At 46.7% G+C, this 18,225-nt stretch overlaps 1 protein-coding gene across 1 annotated transcript; it reads left to right on the top strand.

The window, feature by feature from the left end:
* Positions 1–2,359: 2,359 nt before the first annotated feature.
* LOC309959967 (large ribosomal subunit protein eL14-like) lies at positions 2,360–3,364 on the top strand (the record flags this gene model as incomplete). The annotated part of the gene is given in 3 exon segments (XM_082836506.1): positions 2,360–2,533; positions 2,535–2,595; positions 2,598–3,364. Coding segments are annotated over 3 exon segments (549 nt in total). The 3' UTR covers positions 2,912–3,364.
* Between the last annotated feature and the right edge of the window lie 14,861 nt (positions 3,365–18,225).

Below are 18,225 nucleotides of genomic sequence, written 5' to 3'. Positions count from 1 at the left end.
AAGTGAATGAATTCCTTGTCATAATTTGGACTCTGTTTTGAAAGTTATGGTTCGTTCCAATCAACCCTTTTATTTCCTCGCTCTGGGGTTTTGGTGCCAGTGTTAATTGCAGGGTCTTTTCTCTGGGGCCTGTGAGCTGAAGCTTATGAGGAGACCCCTTGGTAATTCCAGGTCAACGTGGTGGGTGTGTGTGTGTGTGGCGGGGGTGAGAACAGGATGTCCAGGATGTGGCTAGGAGGTCGGGATAACCTTCCCAAGGACTGAATGTCCCTCAGCTGAAGGGACAGGTGGGCAGGGATGCAGAGGGCTGGGCAAGAGGGGGTTGCACTGAAAACAAAAGCCCAGTGTGACCCAAGGGGACAGCCTGAGGGAGGCTGTCCACTCAGGCCTAGGGGCCCTGGGGCTCAGACTTCCTGGAGCCACAGTCGGTTTTCATAGGAGGGCATCATGCTCTGATTAGCAATCTGGAGGGTCATGGGGCTCAGCATGGGCAGTGCACGGAGAGAACAGAGTGAAAGGGGCCTGTTTTCTGAGAGGAGGGTGTCTGGATACTGGAGGGACTGGGGAAAGGAAAGAGAGAGGGGTGGGAGGGAGATTGCAGGACAGGCTTTGACTGTGCACCTAGCACGATGTCCCTCTGTGGCCTGGTAGCCAGCTGGGTGTCCCTGAGTGGGGAGCGCAGGACACCAGCCGGTTGGGAGGGAAGGGGCTGGATTGGACAGGAGATGTCCAGGTGTCCGTGGGAGGCATGCACTGGAGATTCCTTGTGTCTGTCTGCGTGTCCCTAGTGTCAGCCCAGGGTAGAGCTGTGGGGTGGTAGGAGGCCCCGTGGCTGCCCGCCTCTGTGGACGAGGGCAAGAGGAGGGGGGATGGGCCCCCAAACGGCAGGGACCGCCCTCAGCACCCAGGCAAGGGAGGCCGCTGTGCAACTTTGCTGGACAGATGGGGCTGAAGGTCAGCAGGTGAAGGATTAATTCAGACCTTGAGCTTGGCCTCCAGAGCTTGCTGGGGCGGGAGCGGCGAGAGGAAACAGAGGACTGGGGAGGGGAAAATTGCGTTTACTGATTATTTCTCAAATGCAGGCCTTGTCCTCCGTTTCTCGCCTATTCAAAATAATAACATTAGCCAGAAACCATCACGGGGAATTTACATGGCAGACATTATTTTATTTTATTTTTTTAAATAAATTTATTTCTTTATTTTTGTCTGCGTTGCTGCACGCCGGCTTCTCATCACAGTGGCTTCTCTTGCTGCGGAGCACGGAGCACGGGCTCCAGGCACGCAGGCTCAGTAGTTGTGGCTCGGCGGCTCTAGAGCGCAGGCTCAGTAGTTGCGGTGCACAGGCTTAGCTGCTCCGCAGCATGTGGGATCTTCCCGGACCAGGGTTCGAACCCGTGTCCCCTGCATTGGCAGGTGGATTCTTAACCACTGTGCCACCAGGGAAGCCCCAGTCATTATTTTAAATGAACTCATCTGGTCCCTCAACAGCCCCGTGAGATGCGTACTCCTGTGCTTTTGCAAGCGAGGAACCTGAGGCACAGAGAGGTTAGGGCACTTGCCCAAGGTCACACAGCCTGTGAATGGCTGAGCTGGGGCTGGAACCTGGGTGATGTACTCTGCTGGCAGTGAGCCTGCCTGGTGTCTGTTCCGGTGAGGCTATGGGCTGAGAGGCAGGGGTAGCAGGAGACAGGCTTGGTTGAGTCTCCTAGGGGTCTGTGGGAGCACTGGTGGTGTGACCTGCTGGTGGGACTGACCTAAATTTACCTCCCTGGAAACTTCCCCACCCAACCCCACTTCCCTTTTTGCTACGCTACAGAGTGGGGGTGGGGCTCCGGAAATGGTGGTGGGAGGAGGGAGCTGAGAGCTGGCTGGGCAGAGGAGGGGTGGGGACTGGGGCTGCAGGTAAAGAAGAGGGGCAGGGCTCAAGCTCGGGACCTTTGGGGTCCCTGCCTCACCCTTACCCACTGGGAGAGGGGCAGTCTTTGTTCAAAGCCCAGGATTTCTCAGTTCTTCCCAGTCTAGGAGTGCCCTGGGGTGTCCCAGAGGGAGAAACAGGTCCTGGGGTGAGCGGCCAAGCTTTTGTGTAGTACTCAATGCCTTCTCTTGTATTTTACAAATCGTGTGTGTGTGTGTGTGTGTGTGTGTGTGTGTGTGTGTGTGTGTGTGTGTGTGTTGACTAGAAGAAAATCATCTCTGGGGGCTTCCCTGGTGGTCCAGCGGTTAGGATTCTGTGCTTCCACTGCAGGAGGCACAGGTGCGATCCCTGGTCAGGGACGTAGGATCCCGAAAGTCTGGCAAAACACCCAAAACAAACAAACAAACAAAACAAAAATATGGGGTGGTCTTTCCTTTTCGCCGAATGATGTCAATATGGTGTTTCAAGCGCTTCGTGGAGGTTGGCCGGGTGGCCTACGTCTCCTTTGGGTCTCACGCCGGGAGGCTGGTCGCGATTGTAGATATTATTGATCAGAACAGGGCTTTGGTGGATGGACCTTGCACTCAAGTAAGGAGACAGGCTATGCCTTTCAAATGCATTGCAGCTCACTGACTTCCCCCTCAAGTTCCCACACAGTGCCCGGCAGAAGTCTGTCGAGAAGGCTGGGAGAAGGCAGATATCAAGGCAAAGTGGGCAGCCACAAGGTGGGCCAAGAAGATTGAAGCCAGAGAAAAGAAAGCCAGGATGACAGATTTTGATCGTTATAAAGTCACGAAGGCGAGGAAAATGAGGAACAGACTAATCAAGCTTGAAGTTAAGAAACTTCAAAGGACAGCTCCCCTGAAGACTTCTCCCAAGAAAGCACTTGTTGCTAAGGAGGCAGCTACGGCAGCTGCTGCAAAGGTTCCAGCAAAAAAGATGACCGCTACGGGTAAGAAGTCACCTGCTCCAAAGGCATCTGGCAAGAAAGCATGAGAGCATACGAGGCTGTTATAAACAGAATAAAGGTTCTTTTTCACAAAAAAAAAAAATGAGGGGTGGAATAGGGAGCGTGGGAGGGAGACGCAAGAGGGAGGAGATATGGGGATATATGTATATGTATAGCTGATTCACTTTGTTATAAAGCAGAAACTAACACATCATTGTAAAGCAATTATACTCCAATAAAGATGTTAAAAAAAAAAAGACAAAGGAAAAACTGAAAAAAAAAAAAAAAAACCCAAAACCCCGAAAATCATCTCTGATCCAAAAGCCTCCTGACCCCTAGGTATGAGCAGGGCCATCAGAGCTGAACCTTGGAGGGCAAGAGTGTGTCGGGGCAGTCAGGCTGTCAGGCAGAGGACAGTGGGTGCAAAGACTTGGAGGTTTGAAGCAGCATGTTCTGGGATGCTCGTTAATGGTGCAAGGAGCAGAGCGGGCAGGTAGATACGAGACCACTGAAGAAGCAGAGCTGGCGCCAAGAAAGTCCTTAAAGGCTTGGATCTAGTCTTGGGAGCAATAGGGAGTCATGGAAGGGTTTAAAGCAGGGAGGGACATGGTCTTATAAGTGTGTCCTAGGAACTCCCCTGGCTGCTGTCTGGAGGACGGGCTGGGGAAGAGGGGAGAGGTAGGGGCAATCACCTAGTACAAAGTTGATAAGACCTGAATAGGGCAGCGGGGTGGAAGGAAGGAGGGGATTTTTAACTATTAGAACTTTTAATTCAAATATAGCACACATGCCAAAAAGAAATGCACAGGTCACAAATGTACGCTGCAAAGTTTTCACAACATGAACATGTTTGTATAGCACCCCGATCGAGGACAGAACATCACCAGACCTCTGAAGCCTCTGCTGTGTCTTCTTCTGTCACTCCCTCTGCCCGCTGCGCCCCTCCACCCCTAGGGTAACCCCTAACTTGACTTTGAATAGCATAGAATCACTTTGCTTGTCATTTGGACTTTTTTTTTTTTGAGGTTGGGTATCCAATTTTATTTTATTTATTTATTTAATTTTTTTTATTGGAGTATAGTTGAATTACAATGTTGTGTTAGTTTCAGGTGTACGGCACAGTGAATCCGTTATACACACACATATATCCACTCTTTTTTTAGATTCTTTTCCCATAGAGGCTGGACTTTATGGCTTCTTTCAGGCAGGGTGATAATTCTTTTTTTTTGTTTTTGCGGTACGCGGGCCTCTCACTGTTGTGGCCTCTCCCGTTGCGGAGCACAGGCTCCGGACGTGCAGGCTCAGCGGCCAAGGCTCACGGGCCTAGCCGCTCCGCGGCATGTGGGATCTTCCTGGACCGGGGCACGAACCCGCGTCCCCTGCATTGGCAGGCGGACTCTCAACCACTGCACCACCAGGGAAGCCCTGGGTGATAATTCTTGTTCATTGTTGTAGAGTCTCTCAACCACTACTAATACTTGAGTCTGAATGCTTCTTGGTGTGTCCCATGCATTGTAGGATGTTGTGCAGTATCCCTGGCTTCTACACACGGGATGACTGTAACACGTGCCCCTCCCCCCAAGTTCTGACTACCAAAAATGTCTCTAGATGTGGCCAAATGGCCCATTAGGGGTAAAAATCACCCCGGGTTGAGAATCACTGCGATATAGTATTCCATTTTGTGAAATCATCACAATTTATTGACACATCCTTTTATTGAGCATTTAGATGGTTTCCAGTTTGGGGTTATTACAAGCAGAGGTGTTAGGAATATTCTCGTAGGTTTCTCAGTGAAGGTAAGTCCACATTTCCTTTGACTTTATTCCTAGAAGCCATAGGGTAGTTGTTGATTCAGCTTTGTGGATCCTGCCAAACAGTTTTCCAAAGTGGTTGTGTCGTTTTACTCCCCTACCAGCAGTGCAGAAGCGTCACTTGGTATGGTCTTTCTCACGTTAGCCATTCTAGTAGGTGTCATGACATTTTGGTTTTAACTGGCGTTTCCCTGATGACTCATGATGTCAAGCATCTTTTTATTTATTGGCCATTTGGAGATTACCTTTTGTGAAAGGCCCATTTTTCCTATGACATTTCTGCCTTTTTCTTGTTGATTTGTAAGAGCTCTTTATATATGCTGGACATATAGTGGTATCAGGGCCATCTTCACTCTAGTCCTTCTGGTCCCTTTGGCCACCTCCATCACACTGATGTGCCTGGCTGCATTGATCATCAGGTTACATTCTACTCTGGATCTACAGTGACATGATCTCTCTGACCACTGTGGGGGAGACACACTTGAAAGACACAAGTACCTAGAATAAAATCACTGCACTCCCAGCAGGGACAACCACTTCCATAATGTGTATTTACTTCCACAGACAGAGATGTATCTGGAAACAACACACGTGTGTGTTTAATTTATATAAATAGTATCACACTGTACTATCATCACACAACTTATTTTTTGTTTTCACTCAGGAGTATTTTCTTTTCATTTTTTAAAAATTAATTAATTAATTAGGCTGTGTTGGGTCTTTGTTGCTGCACGCAGGCTTTCTCTAGTTGTGGCGAGCGGGGGTTGCTCTTCGTTGCAGTGCGCGGGCTTCTCATTGCGGTGGCTTCTCTTGTTGCAGAGCACGGGCTCTAGGCATGTGGGCTTCAGCAGTTGCGGCACGCAGGCTCAGTAGTCATGGAGCATGGGCTTAGTTGCTCCACAGCATGTGGGATCTTCCTGGACCAGGGCTCGAACCCATGTCCCCTGCATTGGCAGGTGGATTCTGAACCACTGTGCCACCAGGGAAGTCTCTCAGCAGTATCTTTCTGAGATCCACTTATGTAGCGACAGAGATGAGAGGAGATATTTTTCCCTTTTCACTTGTGCATAATATTCCATCACAGGACTATTTTTCTTTCCATTTCTCTACTCCCCCACAAATGGACAGGATAGTGGCTTCTAAGTTTTCACTCTTATGAACTTCAACAAAGTCCTTATAGCTGGTTCCTTGGTACTTCTCAGAAAGTTATTTCCTTTTAAAACCCACTCTCCACTTTTCCTGCTGCCTCCACAAGAAATGGTTCAATTGATTGGCCATTTGGAGATGACCTTTTGTGAGGAGCCCATTTCCCCCTTGGGGTTTCTGCCTTTTTCTTGTTGATTTGTAGGAGCTCTTTATATATGCTGAACCATGGGTCCTTTGTCAGCTATATTTCTGGGGCAGATATTTTGGAAGAAGTTTTGGGAGGCATTCAGGAGGTAAGGCCAACAGATCTAGGTGACTGATTGGAGGAAGGAGTAGAGAAAGATGTACCAATTTCTGGCTAAGTGTCAGGGTGACTGAGGGGGTCATTGCTGAGGTGGAATCATGGGAAGAGCCACAGGTGAATAAGGTGCTGGTGGATCTGAAGAGTCACTAGATTTTGACCTGGGGTCCCATGGACAAAGTGGAGCTCCAAAAGGAAGGGCCCCTGGGTGGGCTTCAGACCTCAGAAATCATTTGCAAGATACTCAGTCTTTTGCATTTTTCTGAGAATCTCTAGCTTGGAGCAGGTCCAGACATAACACGTTGATTCAGAGCCCCAAACACAACAGGGTCTTATGGGCCAACTGAGGACAGCTGAGGATCTGGCAACAGGATTTTCTTTATTTGCATTAAAATTTTTTAACTTATTGTAAAGCAGAATTGACTTTTTCCTTTGTTATGTAGCTCTGTGCATGTTAACATGTGTATAACCATCATCACAGTCAGGATATAGAACAGTTCCATCACTTGACAAAATTCCCTTGCACTGCTCCCTTTTTTAAAAAGTTAATTAATTAATTAATTAATTTTTGGCTGCGTTGGGTCTTCCTTGCTGCCTGGGCTTTCTCTAGTTGCGGTGAGCGGGGGCTACTCTTCGTTGCGGTGCGCAGGCTTCTCACTGTGGTGGCTTCTCTTGTTGCGGAGCACGGGCTCTAGGCGCACAGGCTTCAGTAGTTGTGGCTCGCGGGCTCTAGAGCACAGGCTCAGTAGCTGTGGTGCATGGGCCTAGTTGCTCCGAGGCATGTGGGATCTTCCTGGACCAGGGCTCAAACCCGTGTCCCTTGCATTGGCAGGTGGATTCTTAACCACTGCGCCACCAGGGAAGCCCCGTAGGATTTTATTTTTTTTAATAGACTTTATTTATTAGGGCAATCGTAGGTTCACAGCAAAACTGAGTAGGAAGTACAGGTAGTTCCCATATACTCCCTGTACCCAGCCCCACGCGACCAGCCTCCTCCACTACAAACATGGCACTGAGGAAGTGCCTTTGTTACAATCAATGAACTACATTGACACATCATAACCATCCCAAGTCCCTAGGTGACTTTAGGGTTCACTCTTGGTATCGTTCATTCTATGGGTACAAATGTATAATGACACGCACCCACCATTATAGCATCATACAGAGTCGTTCCACTGTCCTAAAAATCCCCTGCACTCCACTGATTCATCCCTCCTTACCCCTCAACCTCTGGTAACCACTGATCTTTTCACTCTTTCTATAGTTTTGCCTTTTCCACGTCATAGAGTTAGAATCGTGCAGAATGTAGCCTTTTCAGATTGGCTTCTTTTACGTTTAAGTTTCCTCCATGTCTTGTCTTTTTTTACCCATGGTATGTCTCTTCTTTAATTTTTTCAACAACATTTTGCAGTTTTCAGAACGTAAGTTTTGCACTTTTGTTAAATTTACTCCTGAATATTTTATTTTTTCCATTATATTGAAAATAGAATTAGTTAAAAAATTTCTTTCTCCTATAAATATAATTAATCCTTCCATGTCTTGTCATAGCTTGGTAGTTCATTTCTTTTTCACGATGAACAATATTTCCTTGTCTGGATATATCACAGTTTATTTATCCACTCGCCTACTGAAGGACATCTTGGTTGCTTCTACATTTTGACAATTATGAATAAACCTGCAAACATCTGTGTGCAGGTTTTGTGTGGACAGAGCTTTCAACTCACTTGGGTAAATATCAAGGATGGTGACTGTTGGATCGTATAGTAAGGGTATGTTTAGTTTTATAAAAACCTGCCAAACCATCTTCCAAAGTGGCTGGATCATTTTGCCTTCCCACCAGCACTGAGTGAGCATTCCTGTTGCTTCCCAGGGATTGGGATCACTTTTTGGCCGTGCTGTTCGGCACATGGGATCTTAGTTCCCCGACCAGGGATCCGACCCGTGCCGCCTTGCAGTGGAAGCACAGAGTCTTAACCACTGGACCGCCAGGAAAGTCCTGGCAATGGGATTTTTAATCACAGAAAAATCTAGAAAAAAATATTGGGTTCCACCTGCATGCATCGTTTTTTCTTAGAATACTGTCTGAAAACACTTTCCATATTGTTAAAAAAAAATCTGTGTCTTTAGAATAATCTTTCCATATACTTAAAAGCATTAAACACATTTTTAATGACTGCCTAGCCGATTTGATCACGTTATTATATTGCAGTTTACTTAACTGTGCACTGTAAGCTTTGTGCTAAGTGAATATTAAAATAATGCTACCAGGGGGTGAGGGAGGGGTGGATTGGGAGTTTGGGATTAGCAGATGCAAACTAATACATACAGAATGGATAAACAACAAGATTCTACTGTGCTATAGCACAGGGAACTACATTCAATATCGTGTGATAAACCGTAATGGAAAAGAATATGAAAAAGAATATATATTTATATATATATCTGAATCACTTTGCTGTGTAGCACAAATTAACACAACATTGTAAGTCAACTGTACTTCAATAAAATAAATTTTAAGAAAAGCGCTACCATGAGTATGGTTATGTGTAAATACTTGCCTACTTCTCGTATTTCTTCAGGATGAATTCTCAGAAGTGGAAATACTGGCTTGAAAAAGACAAACACTTTATGATTCTTGGTTCATGTTGCCAAATGCTCTCCAGAAGGCTGTCATTTATACTGAAAGCTGCAAGCCAAAGCAATATTCTGCAATTTTTTTAAAAAGCCACGGTTTAAACAGACAAAAAGATGTTGCATTTTTAATCAGCAATGAGTATCTTTGAGAATTCCCAAAGTTGACTGTCTTTTCCCTGGTGTATCAGCACTGCTGTTTGGCTTGTTTCACCAGGATACTTGTGATTTCTCTGTTCATCTCCTCCATCTCTTGGTTGGACGATTCATCAAAATCGATTCATATAAGCTATTTACATTTTATTTTATTTTATTTTTAAATATATTTGGTTATATACTAGATATTTTTTTCTTTTATTTATTTATTTGGCTGTGTTGGGTCTTAGTTGCGGCATGCGGGATCTTCGTTACAGCATGAGGGATCTTTCTTTGTGGCACGGTCTCTTCTTTGTGGCATGTGGGCTTCTCTCTAGTTGTGGCATGCAGGCTCAGTAGTTGTGGCGCACAGGCTCCAGAGCACGCGGGCTCAGTAGTTGCAGTGTGGGGGCTTAGTTGCCCTGTGGCATGTGGGATCTTAGTTCCCCGACCAGGGATCAAACCCGTGTCCCCTGCACTGGAAGGCAAATCCTCTCTTCATTTTTTATAAATGTATTTATTTATTTAATTTTGGCTGTGTTAGGTCTTCGTTGCTGCACACGGGCTTTCTCTAGTTGCAGTGAGCAGGGGCTACTCTTTGTTGCGGTGCACGGGCTTCTCATTGCAGTGGCTTCTCTTGTTGCGGAGCACAGTCTCTAGGCACGTGCGCTTCAGTAGCTGTGGCACGCGGACTCAGTAGTTGTGGCACACAGGCTTAGTTGCTCTGAGGCGTGTGGGATCTTTCCGGACCAGGGATCGAACCCGTGTCCCCTGCATTGGCAGGCACATTCTTAACTACTGTGCCACCAGGGAAATCCCTGGAAGGCAAATTCTTAATTACTGGACCAGCTGGGAAGTCCCAAGCTCTTTACATTTTAAAGAGAGATAACCCAGTACATTCCTTTCCCATTTCTCCCACTACTCTTAAGCTTAGAAAGAGATTTGAAACCTCAGAGATTTGAAATCCATTTACTTTTATTTCCTTAATTTTTTTTTAGTCCCATGAAAATGTGTAGTTCGATTTTTAGATATTTAACTCTTCAGATCACTTTGTATTCATTAGCAATTGTTGTGTAACAAATTATCCCAAAACATAGTGGCTGAAAGAAGCAATAAATATTTCTTATCTTTCCAATTTTCTGTGGATCAGGAGTCTGGGAGTTTCCTGATCCAGTTTGGCTTGGAGGGTCTGGCGAGGCGGTTCTCAGGAGGTTGTAATCAGAGATGTCATCATCTAAAAGCTTGACTGGATTCACTTTGAAGGTGGCTCACTCGTGACTGGAGAGTTGGTGCTGGCTGTTGGTGGGAGGCCTCAGCTCCTCACCACCTGGGCCTCTCCACAAGGCTGCTTGAACATCCTCACAATATGGCAGCTGGCTTCCACCAGATCAAGCAATCCAAAAGACCAGGGGTGGTCACATGACAGCCTGCAGGTCAAATCTGGCCCACTGCCTGTTTTTATACATAAACTTCCATTATTGGCACAAATGATCGTTTGCTTAAATGTTGTCTATGGCTGCTTTTACAACAGCAAGTCTAGTCGTTGCAACAAAGATTGCATGGCCCTTGCTATACAAAATACTTACTATCTAGCTCTTTACAGAAGAAACCCTGCCAACCCCTACAAAAGACCAAGGTGGAAGCTGCAATGTCATTTATGACATATATGTCATATATGACTGTCCTACAGAATTCCACTGGTCACACAGATCATCCCACCTCTCCTTTAATATGGGGGGGACTTGAATACCAGGAGGTGAGGGTCACAGGGGGCCTATCTTAGAGGCTGACTGCCACACCCCTGAAATTTGTTTGCAGTTATTTTTGCAAAGATGCTGGGCTGCCTGCCTGCAATTCATTTTTCCTTCTTAATTCCTAAAGAACATTGATTTTGTCTGGGACAACAGTATGCTCAGTTTAAAATGCAAATGTCCTTAGATTTCCTTGGAGTTTGAAGTGGTCATGTGACCCATGTGTGGCCAATGAGATGGAAGTGGACATTGATGGTAAGCTTCTGAAAAGCTATTGTTTTCCTTATTAGAAGGGAAAACCCTGACATTTCTACATTTTTTGCACACAATGCTCCTCTTTCTTTTTTCTTTTCTTTTTTTTTTCTTTTTTTTTTTTTTAAATTTATTTATTTATTGGCTGTGTTGGGTCTTTGTTGTGGTACGCGGGCTTCTCGTTGTGGTGGCTTCCCTTGTTGTGGAGCACAGGCTCCAGGAACGTGGGCTTCAGCAGTTGTGGCTTGCGGGCTCCAGAGCGCAGGCCCAGTAGCTGTGGCACATGCGCTCAGTTGCTCCGCGGCATGTGGGATCTTCCCAGACGTGGGATTGAACCCATGTCCCCTGCATTGTCAGATGGGTTCTTAGCCACTGCGCCACCAGGGAAGCCCTCCTCTAAGAGTTTTATAGTGTCTGGCCCTACATTTAGGTCTTTAATCCATTTTGAGTTTATCTTTGTGTGGTGTTAGGGAGTGTTCTAATTTCATTCTTTTACATGTAGCTGTCCAGTTTTCCCAACACCACTTATTGAAGAGACTGTCTTTTCTCCATTGTATATTCTTGCCTCCTTTATCAAAAATAAGGTGACCATATGTGCGTGGGTTTATCTCTGGGCTTTCTATCCTGTTCCATTGATCTATATTTCTGTTTTTGTGCCAGTACCATACTGTCTTGATTACTGTAGCTTTGTAGTATAGTCTGAAGTCAGGGAGCCTGATTCCTCCAGCTCCGTTTTTCTTTCTCAAGATCGCTTTGGCTATTCGGGGTCTTTTGCGTTTCTATACAAATTGTGAGATTTTTTGTTCTAGTTCTGTGAAAAATGCCATTGGTAGTTTGATAGAGATTGCATTGAACTTGTAGATTGCTTTGGGTAGTATAGTCATTTCCACAATGTTGATTCTTCCAATCCAAGAACATGGTATATCTCTCCATCTGTTTGTATCATCTTTAATTTCTTTCATCGGTGGCTTATAGTTTTCTGCATACAGGTCTTTTGTCTCCTTAGTTAGGTTTATTCCTAGGTATTTTATTCTTTTTGTTGCAATGGTAAATGGGAGTGTTTCCTTAATTTCTCTTTCAGATTTTTCATCATTAGTGTATAGGACTAGCAGGTGGGTCTGGCTCAGTCTCCCATGGGGTCACTGCTCCTTCCCCTGGGTCCAGATGCGCACACTACTTTGTGTGTGCCCTCTAAGAGTGGAGTCTCTGTTTCCCCCAGTCCTGTCGAAGTCCTGCAGTCAAATCCTGCTAGCCTTCAAAGTCTGATTCTCTAGGAATTCCTCCTCCCATTGCTGGACCCCCAGGTTGGGAAGCCTGACGTGGGGCTCAGAACCTTCACTCCAGTGGGTGGACTTCTGTGGTATAAGTGTTCTCCAGTTCGTGGGTCACCCACCCAGCGATTATGGGATTTGATTTTATTGTGATTGCGCCCCTCCTACTATCTCATTGTGGCTTCTCCTTTGTCTTTGGATGTGGGGTATCTCTTTTGGTGAGTTCCAGTGTCTTCCTGTAGATGATTGTTCAAGCTGGCTGGCTGTTGCTCAAGGTCTCTCAGTGGGTCACAGGCAGGCTGGGATTGGGGTCACTTCCAGGTTCCTGGCTCTCCTGTCTGGTGATTGATGCTGGCTGCCGGCTGGGAGCTCAGCTGAGGTTGTCAACTGCAACACGTACCCATGGCCTTTGCATGTGGCTTGGGCTTCCTCACATGATGGAGGCTGGTTCCAAAAGGGAGCATCCCAGGAAGGAGCCGCATTGCCATGTATGACCTAGCCTTGTGGTGTACTGTCACTTCCACCACTCTCTATTGGTTAAGATGGACACAGAGTTCTGCCCAGGGTCAAGAGGAGACCTAGACCCCACTTCTTGTCCAGGAGTGTCAAGTTCACACTAAAGAAGACAAGTGGCATGGGAGAGAATCTTACTCCTGTTTTTGGAGGATGCAATCCGCCCCATCCCCCTGGAGTGTCAGTCACATCCAGGAGGGCAGGGTCCTTGTGCCTAGAAAGTGCCTGGCACACAGTAGGTGCTCATACATCAGGAATTTTTTTCTGAAAAATCCCATGTTCTGAAAAGTCACACCTTCAAAATAACAGGATATTATTTATATATTTATGTATTAATATATATAAATAATGTATGGTTTATCTTAGGATATTAATTATAATAATATATTAAATGTAAGTTAAATATTATATTTAATAATAAAAATATTTGGGCAAAAATAGGGTGGAGGGCAGGACACCAAAACCCACAGCACTTTGTACCCAGAGTGCTAATAAAGCCAGTAGTCAGGACTTCTCTGGTGGTGCAGTGGTTGAGAATCCGCCTGCCAAAGCAGGGGACACGGGTTCGAGCCCTGGTCCGGGAAGATCCCACATGCCACGGAGCAACTTAGCCTGTGTGCCACAACTACAGAGCCTGTGCTCTAGAGCTGTGAGCCACAACTACTGAGCCTGTGAGCCAGAACTACTGAAGCCCGCACGCCTGGAGCCTGTGCTCCACTGCCATGAGAAGCCCATGTACCGCAACGAAGAATAGCCCCCACTCACTGCAACTAGAGAAAGCCCACACGCAGCAACAAAGACCCAATGAAGCCAAATAAATTGATTAATTAATTAAAAAAAAAAAGCCAGTACTCATCCTGGTCCAATCCCTACCCCAGGTAAACCTCTACTGGTTTCTGTGCCCAGTCTCTGGCCTCAAACCCAGGGTACCTGCCTTTTCCTTTGAGATGAAAACGTTTGCTCCTAAGAGAGGTCACTTTTAACCTAGTTCAAATCTGATCCAGCCTGTGGATGTCTTCATTAATTTATTTCTTCAAACTAGGGGGAAAATGTCTTTTCAGTGTCTTCACCTGAACTTTAAACATTCCCAGGTAAGAAAGCAGAAGCTGTAGAGGTTCTTGAGGCCCTAAATCAGCCACAGAGCCCAGCAACAAAACACAAAATAAAAAAGAAATAAACAAATGTAAGATTAAACACACACACACACACACACACACACATCACAACCATGAAATGCAGTTGTGGAACTCAACATAAAAGCCAGCCGTAAAACCTGGCTATAGAACCCAACATAAAACCCAGCCACAGAACCCAGCCACAAACTCAACAGTGGAACCCAGCCACAGAATCCAACAGAAAACTCAGTCACAGAATTCAACCACAGAACCCAATCACAAACCCCCACTATAGAATGAAGCCACAGGACCCAGCCACAGAACCCAACATGAAACCCAGCCACAGAACCCAGCTACAAACTCAACAGTGGAACCCAGCCACAGAATCCAACAGAAAACTCAGTCACAGAATTCAACCACAGAACCCAATCACAAACCCCCACTATAGAATGAAGCCACAGGACCCAGCCACAGAACCCAACATGAAACCCAGCCACAGAACCCAGCCACAAAACTCAGGCATGGAACCCAGCAACTACTCACCCTGAAGGGAGACACTTTTGTAGCTCTTCAGTTTTTTCTTTTTAAATAAGATTTTTCTTATTTATATCGTTAAGACTTTCTCTTTACAAAAAGTGCTAGGAAAGAAACCACGTGTGAACAAACGCTTCTGGGTTACCCCAACCTCCAGCGCCTCTTGATCAATTCCAACCAGGTGACTTACAAAACGGAAGTCCAAGTTGTAGCACAGCAAGTTGTAATTATGGAGTTTGTCAGTGGAGACCTGGACGCCCAGGACCGAACGGCAGAAGCTCATTCAAGCCTCTACGATGCAGCCCGATGCCGTGTCGAGAGGGAAGTGTTGGTGATTCTGCTGCTGCCCAGCTGGGCACACTCAAGCCAAATTGCTTCCTTGCTTTGCCGTGTGTGAAATGCAGCTCCAAGACCAGCTCTGTCTGTGCAGTTGCCCAGAGCCCCATGCTCAGAAGAAACTTGCACTTCGTTTTAGGCTCTGCAGCTGCCCTCAGGGAATTTTTTTCCTCCCCAGCTTTATTGAGATCCAACTGGCACGTAACTGTGTACATTTAAGGTATATGATATGTTGATTCAATACACTTGTAAACTGCAAAACCATTACCACCAGAACCATCCTGTCACATAGTTACCATTTCTTTTTCGTGATGAGAACATTTAAGATCTACTCTCTTAGCAACTTTCAAGTATGTGATACAGTATTATTAGCTATAATCACCATGCCAGACGTTAGATCCCAAACCTTTTAATCTTATAACTAGATGTTTGTACCCTTTGACCAACATCATCTTCCCATTCCCCTCCCCACCCCCCTTATTTTGGTTTCTAAGGGAAAGGCAAGGCGGAGCAGGGTAAGATTCAGGATTGACTTATTTGAATAATTTCAGCCAACTCTGTGGCGTAGGGGCTCTCTCTAGTCGCCTGGCACTTAGCCTCAGGGTGACTGGAGCAGGGGAATGTTGGCTCAGAGTGGAGAGCCCAGTAAGGACGTGGTTGTGTTTATGAGTTTTGCATTGGCTTGCATTTGCATTTGCATTGGTTTGCAAAGGAAAGAAAGGCGTGCTCTCCGAGGCAGCTGTTCACTATCTCTAGGAATTAGCTAATCTCGGGAGGAACCTGTCTCCAGGATCAGCAGGGCCCCCGGATGTCAAAGCATCAAAAAATACAGAACGTGCAAACGCATGATGAATATACTCTTTCACATTGTGACTCCACTCACCTTTACCCCTTTATCACTACACCTGTTCCCTGGTCCTGAGCTAGCACGTGTGTCCTGTGTCTTCTGTTTCCCTCCTGTCTCCACAGCAGCACAAGTCTCTCAGGGAGCCTGAGACCCACATGTCCTTCGCCCTCCCAGATATGTCCCCAGAACCCATCTCAACGTTGTCCACCGACCCAGGTAAGGGCCCAAGCATCCTCCTAAATGGCAACTTCTCCCTCATCCCCTGCCGCCGGTTGACCATCCAGCTCTACTGGAGATGTCCCCTCTTCACTCCACCAGCGACGCATGGCTTCATTCCATCAACAAGTGCGTATCAGCCCCTTCATGCAACGGGCCCTAGGTTCCTGGAGCCACTGCAATGGCCGGGACAGACAGGGTCCCTGCCCCAGGGATCCAGACACTTGACCTCTGTTTCTGCTTTTCAACCAGCTTCCTGCCTGGTGCTCCTGACTCAGCCCAGCCCCATGCCCACCAGCCACCAGCAGCTAGAGAGATGGCTTTGAGAGACACAGGATGGCATCCCTCATCCCCACTTAGAATCCCCCAGAGCTGTCCTAGAGCCCGGAAAAGAGCTCACGCTTCTTAGCTGGGGACGTAGAGCACTTTGCAGGCTGAACTCGCTGGGCTTCGGGGTGATTCACTCATTCCTTCCTTTTGGTCTTAGGCACTGATCACCACACACACACACACACACACACACGCGTGCGCGCGCGCGCATGTGCCTGCTCCCCCAGGACATCAGAGCCTCACTTGTCCCCAGGCCCGTTCACATGCTCTCTTAAGCCTCTCTGGTATCAGATGGGCAAAGAGCAAAGTTTGAGAAGACAAGGTGTGGGCTGAACTGTGGGGACTCAGCCCGTCAGTCATTGCAGGGGTGACCCAGCCCCGGGCACAGCCTCGGAGGAGGGCAATCAGAGGCCAGCTATAAAACTGTGAAATGCACATGCCCTTCGGCTCAGCCATCCCACTTTTTTTTTTTGTGCGGTACGCGGGCCTCTCACTGTTGTGACCTCTCCCGTTGCGGAGCACAGGCTCCAGACTCGCAGGCTCAGCGGCCATGGCTCACAGGCCCAGCCGCTCCACGGCATGTGGGATCTTCCCGGACCGGGGCACGAACCCGTGTCCCCTGTATCAGCAGGCGGACTCTCAACCACTGCGCCACCAGGGAAGCCCAGCCATCCCATTTCTGGGAATGTATCCTGCAAATAAACTTGCATGTGCAAGGAAATTCGAGAAGAGATTCCTTGCTACGTAATTTGTGGTAGGAAAACATGAATGTTTGCCCACTGTGGTCCAGTTAAATAAAAACAAGGGCCCCTCCACGATATGGGACCCTGTGTAGCTGCCACGTGGGAGGAAGCAGGTCGGGACACACTAATAGAAGCGGCTTAGATGCATGCACTATGATGGGTGCTTTACCTGTGTTTGTGTTTTTTCTTGGCATGTACTGAAACACCACGTTTAGATCTGGAAACCAGCTGTTGTAATTCTCCCCCATTTTACGGATAAGGAGGGAAGCTGAGGTGGCATTGAAGGGTTAAATGATCTGCCTGGAGTCACGGAAGAAGTGACAGAACCAGGAGCTGAATCTGGGCAGTCCACAGTGCTAATCTCTGAGTTAGCACACCTCGGTGAATTTGTAAAGGTGTCCAACTTCCACCGTTCGTTTCAAAAGCACGGAACGGTTTTGTAAAATGCTAGTATTTAGGAGAAGAATTAAACGGAAACACGCCTCCAAGAGATATTTGTACACCATGTTGATAGCAGCATTATCCACAGTAGCCGAAAAGGTGGAAGCAACCCGAGTGTCCATCGGCAGATAAATGGATCTGCCCAGGGGGCTGGGCATGGCTGGGGCTGATTTCCAAGATACCTGAGTTTATGCAACTCGGCTGGCACCCAGATCACAGAGGCTCTCCACGTCAGAGAAACCTCAGTATCTGGCTAGCTGGGAACAGGGTAAAGAGGAGGCAGATAGTTTTTCCCGAAAGAGGGTGTAAGGTTACCTGGTCAGAGAATAGATTGAGGGCAGGGGACCTGGGAAGGGAGGGAAGGGAGGAGTTTTGCCTGCAAGGGCCCCTCTCCCATCCTCGCCCTCCCCTCATCTTTTCCCAGGCAGATTAAAGAGACTTAAAAACATTTTTTTTTTATTGAAGTACAGTTGATTTACAATATTGTGTTCATTTCTGCTGCACAGCAAAGTGATTCAGTTACACATATATGTATACATTCTTTTTCATAGTATTTTCCATTAAGGTTTATCATAGGATATTGAATATAGTTCCCTGTGCTATACAGTAGGACCTTGTTTATCCATTCTATATATGAAAGCTTACATCTACTAACTCCAACCTCCCACTCCATCCCTCCCTCACCCCTCTCCCCCTTGGCAACCACAAGTCTGTTCTCTATGTCTGTGGGTCTGTTTCTGTTTCATAGATAGACTCATTTGTGTTATATTTTAGAGTCCACATATTAGTGATACCATATGGTATTTGTCTTTCTCTTTCTGACTTACTTCACTTAGTATGATAATCTCCAGTTGCATCCACGTTGCTGCAAATGGCATTATTTCGTTCTTTTTTATGGCTGAGTAGTATTCTGTTGTATATATGTACCACATCTTTTTTTTTTTTTTTTTTTTTTTGCAGTACGCGGGCCTCTCACTGTTGTGGCCTC

The sequence above is a fragment of the Leucopleurus acutus genome, assembly GCF_964270905.1.
Source record: "Leucopleurus acutus genome assembly, chromosome: 3".
NCBI classification, from domain to species: Eukaryota; Metazoa; Chordata; class Mammalia; order Artiodactyla; family Delphinidae; genus Leucopleurus; species Leucopleurus acutus.
Note: the sequence above shows the minus strand (reverse complement) of the source record. Positions and strands in the feature narration are given on the sequence as shown.